The sequence below is a fragment of the Cibotium barometz genome, chromosome 63, assembly GCF_041138505.1.
Source record: "Cibotium barometz isolate CiBa-2024 chromosome 63, ASM4113850v1, whole genome shotgun sequence".
Taxonomy (NCBI): Eukaryota; Viridiplantae; Streptophyta; class Polypodiopsida; order Cyatheales; family Cibotiaceae; genus Cibotium; species Cibotium barometz.
Window position 1 is genome coordinate 9,685,667 of NC_141108.1, and position 5,131 is coordinate 9,690,797.

Here is a 5,131-nt window from a genome sequence, read left to right on the forward strand (position 1 = left end):
GCATCTCTATGGTAATGGTACTTGGTGATTCCATCTTGTGAGTACATGGTACTAAGCTCTTGTAAAATCCTCACTTATAAAAAATTTCCTACATATACTTTTTGCTTTTCATTATGGCCGGGGGCGGTGAGGGGGGGGCGCGGCGCAGGGGGGAGGGGGGAGGGGGAGTGGAGGAGTGGGGTGTCTTTGATAAACAAGAAAAGTTTGATGAATCAATGCATTACAGATGATCCATAAAGGTGCATATAGCACTCATTGATGGCATTGTCAATGGCACAACTAAAAAACCTAGTGGTAGAGGGGGTAATCAAATGGGAGAATACATACCACAGAGCTTTGGCAGGCTCAATCCGACGAGATATTGGGCATTGATGAACATTGAAGCTGTGCAAACATGGTGGGGGGTAGGGCATGTGCCTGCAGCATGAAAAACGAACTGAAAATCGCAGCTTTCTACTGATTTTGGGCAGATTTGCAAGGTTGAGAAAGTTAACACACACTTTTGGCCAATCTAAAATTAGATTTGTATCTTTGAAGGCTTTAAATGTTTTATGGGTGATGAATTTAAAATGCCACTAAGAGGGGGGGTTTTGCAGCTTGAAAACCATCATTTAACCTTGGCATTGTGGGTTTGGATTTATCCTTTGTGGGCATTGAATCATTTTGGTGAAGGTCTGCATATTTTTGAACTACACATATTTTCTTTCAATGGTCAAGGGATTGAGAGTGGGTGGATTTAGGGCATGGCTTTAAATGCCTAAAGCCAATGGCAATTGTCTAAAATCGAGAAAAGAAGAACCCCCAAACCTCACTACTATCACTCTACTAGGGCAACGTTTTTTTCTAAGGGCCTATCAGATAGTATGCATCTCTATGGTGATGGTACTTGGTGATTCCATCTTGTGAGTACACTAAGCTCTTCCTAAAATCCGCACTAAAGGATTTCCTACACATACTTTTTGCTTCTTTTCATTATGGCCATGGGGGGGGGCCGTGCTGGAGCCGGAGGGGGGGGTGAGGGGGGGATATGGGGGTGTTACTTTGATAAACATGAAAAGTTTGATGGATCAATGTACACCACTTGGTCCATATAAATGCATGTGGCACTCAATAATCGTGACGAGGGGCATTGTCAATGGCACAACTAAAAAACCTAGTGGTAGAGACCTTGAGGAAGTAACCAAATGGGAGCTAGACTCCAAGGCTTTGTCTTATGTTATACATGGTTTAGCTACACTCAAATACATCTGGTGGCTAACTCAAAGTCTTCAATTGTAGCTTGGGCTAGACTTAAAACGTATATTTGGTCAAGTTAATGTAGCAGCTCGTTTGTTTCTTAGAAAGAAACTTGATCAAATGAAAATAGGCAAGGACAACACGATGGCAAGCCTAATATCAGATGTGTAATCAACCAATTAAATGGTGCAAGTGTGGTCGTAGAAGAGGAGGCAGTATTCATCTTGCTCTCCTCCATGCCACCTCATTATGATCAAGTGGTAGGTGTCATTGCAAATCAGTCAGACTTGACACTTGTTTCTGTAGAGCAGCATTTCTTGTGATGGAAGAGACGAGAGTTGTTGCATCTAAGGGTCCAAGCAATGGAGAAGTTGTCGACATCCATGGGTCTACTTCAGAAGCTTTCTCAACTGAGGAGACAAAGAAAAAGAAAAAGAAAGCCCCCAAGTCTTGCTATTACTGCAAGAAAAAGGGCATTTAATGAAGATCTGCTTGAAGTGGAAGGAAGATGAGGAGAATCAAAGGGATCAAAATGAAGAACTGCTTTAAGTGGAAGGAAGATGAGGAGATATTGAAGGGATCAAAGAAGGATCACATGGCATCCAGCACAATACGCGTGCGCGCGCGCCCAAGAAAAAAGAATGGCATGCAATGAAAAACATATATATAATCCCACTAAAAGCCAACTGAAATCAGGATAAGTCTTGGCACACATCAACATAAAACTTTGCCATTTCAGCAGTGCATGTATACAAAAATGCATGAGATAGCATAATAATCCATCATTGTCACAGCCATATCCTACCTATGCCTAGGCTCGCATTAGCTTTGAGAGTAGCAGTTACAAAGGATCCTTACAGAAACCACATTTTTCACATTCTTGAAGAGCAAACCCCTCCCCCAGGGAGGTCAGCAGCGCTAATGAATGTACTTCAGCCACTGTTGCAGAACTTCAATGACGCACAGCATCTCCATCCCATGACTACTTCCAGCCATCACAGCAACACTTTATTGCTGGGACACTTCCCTGAGCAACATTGGCAGACCCTGATGTGCCCAGATAAACTCCTTCGTTGTGTGCTAAGCCTTCCAAACCTTCTCCACATCCGGGATAGAAAGAGCTTCTAGAGGATTCTATACCACTCTCCACTTCATGTATTGGAACTGCAGGAGTATGCCCAGCAAATAGACTTATGTGCCCTAAGAGCTTATCTTTCCGAGAAAACGTCGTCCGACATGAGCACTGCCACTTGTCCCGACCACAATGCTTTTCATGGGTTTTTAGATCTGCTACAACTGAGAATTTCTTCACTTTGCACTTGCTACAGGTCAGCGCCTTCGGGCAGTGGCTCCGCCTGTAGTGATTCTTCACACACAGCATAGTTTTCAATGGATGGAACTTCCGGTGCTTCTTGTTTCTTTTGCATCCCACATAAGGGCAGGAGTATCTCCTTAGCTTGACCATTGGAGGATCAAGAGTGGTCTTGTCAGGCCTTGCTAAGGCAGCATGGGTCTTGTACTCGTCGCCATGACCACGCATATGCATCCTTAAGTTGGCATCCCTTTTAAAACCTTTTCCACAAATCTCACAAAAATGAGTATGCTCAGCAAGAATCTCAGCAGCAGCCATCTCCACCAGCTCATATGACCCCGGTGGGAGGCTCTCGCCTTCGCCATCATCATCATCATCCCTCAAAACACTAGTATAACCACGATCTTCCAATGAAAACATCCTTCGATTCCCAATATCATCCATACCACGACCGTTACCAGCTTCAACTGCACTACCAGGACTTCCCTTTGCAAAATCGGTTTCAACAGTGTTACTGTGTATTTTTCCAGGGGCAAGAGGATTCCTAAGGTCACCAAAAGAAGAGATTAAACCTTGCTCCTTACGTCTCTGATCCATTGTTCTGGTTGCTACACCCATTTCTGAGCCTCCCATGCCCACTCTCATAGCTGAGCTTGTTGCCACCCCACCCATCAAGGTAGAGCAGCCGCTGCTTGGGGGGAAGAAGCTTTCATGTGTGTTCCCCATGAAGCTTCCAAGTGACGCTGAAATAGAATTGTTCACTCCATCATCATGAAAACTGTCAGATCTCAGATCAAATGTCTGGTTGAACTGCCGAGCAGGCGATGAAACAGGGATTGATGACCAGGCTGGCTGCTGCAGCAAACCGGCAGTGGCTGCAAACAGCTGTGACATAATAGACGTAACACCTGCTGCTAGCGATTGCTGCCGCTGAGGCATACCGTGTTGCCCGCCTCCCTGAACCATCAGCTGCACAACGGCCTGCAACTGCTGTAACTTATGTTGAATCAATGAGAGGACATGCAATAAAGCTTCTGGCGAAGCGCAGGAGACAGCCAGAGCATTCTGTGGGATGCTTACATAATCAGAGCCAAAGTTCTGATTAACAGATGATGTGTATCCAAAATAACTGTTGTAATTGGACGAGAATGCATCTACAGCTTCTCCTCTATGGGGCTCTGAGTGAGAAGGGGGGTTTGGGACGGCCTGAGAACGTGGCAGGGGCTGGTTTGGAGATGTGCACTGACCAAGATCCTGCTGCGGCGACGTGACTATCTCTAAGGAGAAACTATCTTCAGATTGGTGGAACAAGGGCATGTTCTGATGATGGGCAGGGGTGATGTGCATAAACTGAGGGTGTCCAAGGATAGGGTACTTGCCACTATCATCATTGGAGCTAGATGGGGTTATGTGCTCCATGTTGGAAGCTACTAGCGCAAACGTGTACTCTCCCTGTGTGTGTGTGTGTGTGTGTGTGTGTGTGTGTGTGTGTTCGATACAGATATGCCCTTCTCTCTCTCTCTCTCTACAGTGTTCCTTTATGTACTCTCATACCTGATTTCATATGAAACTCACTCAGCATTAGATCCTCACCAGATACTCCCTGTCTGTAGCGTCAATGGGCTTGGCCGGACCATCTGTCCGGCTGCACAGCTGGAGGAAGCCCTCAAAACCAGTAGCACTGAGCAGCTTCAGAAAACCCTAGATCTGAAGCCAGGCAACTACAAAATCCGAGCAGGCACAGAGAGCACATGATGAGGACCCAAAATGGGTTGCAGAAGAGGCCAAAACCAAGTCAAATTGAGCACGCACGGGCTACACTGGACATGGACGGGGACAAATGATTGTTTTCGGTGGCTCGCAAGAAGATTACGGTTGGTGAGAGAAGCCGTCATGGCAGGAGAGACTTTGATGGATGGCGCAAAGTCAAAGAAAAGAGCAAAAAGGGCGGGGGTGTGGAGTACGAGAGGCTCAGAATGAGGGTTGTTTGCACACGTGGGAACTGGGGGTCCGGGGACTCGCCCAGCCGCACCGTTGTTCTCACATGCCACACGTGTTGGCCCTTCTCACACCCTCACCTCAGGCAAGGTTGCTTTTTTTAAAATAAAATTTTGGCAAGAAACACCGGTTTATATACATTACTCACACACCCAACTCCAGTTCCAAGACGCGCAACACTGTAGAGAGCACGAATCAAACCCACACCACCGGCTGGGACTTCGTCCGCTTTTTCACGTGTAGCCCTGCCCATCAAAACTGACGGTCTTTTCCCATAATCACCTGTTTTTGAGCTTCTTAATGTAATTTTTGACGTCTCTCCAAAAAAATTAGAAGTTAATTATGTTCAAAATGGCCAAAAACGTGCATTACGGGCATCAAAAATCAACCCTACCCTCAAGTATGCAAGGCACAGTGCATTTAAGAAGCGGGGAGCGTGGCATCAACAACGCAAAAGTCAGAATCGGGGAGCATGGCATCGAGACGGAGCAGAAGTCGGGCCCGCAAAACGAAACACAAACATCCATCTGATTCCCGTGGGGCGAACTCGGGTAGCAGGGGTTGGGTTATAAGCAAGTCACGCGC

General features: G+C 46.2%; 1 protein-coding gene across 1 annotated transcript; it reads right to left on the reverse strand.

Annotated features, from left to right (window-relative positions):
- Positions 1–1,880: 1,880 nt before the first annotated feature.
- LOC147603655 (uncharacterized) lies at positions 1,881–4,450 on the reverse strand. The gene has a single exon (XM_086795998.1). It carries the CDS (start codon positions 3,965–3,967, stop codon positions 2,219–2,221), a length of 1,749 nt encoding a protein of 582 aa, XP_086652124.1. The 5' UTR covers positions 3,968–4,450; the 3' UTR covers positions 1,881–2,218.
- Positions 4,451–5,131: the final 681 nt, after the last annotated feature.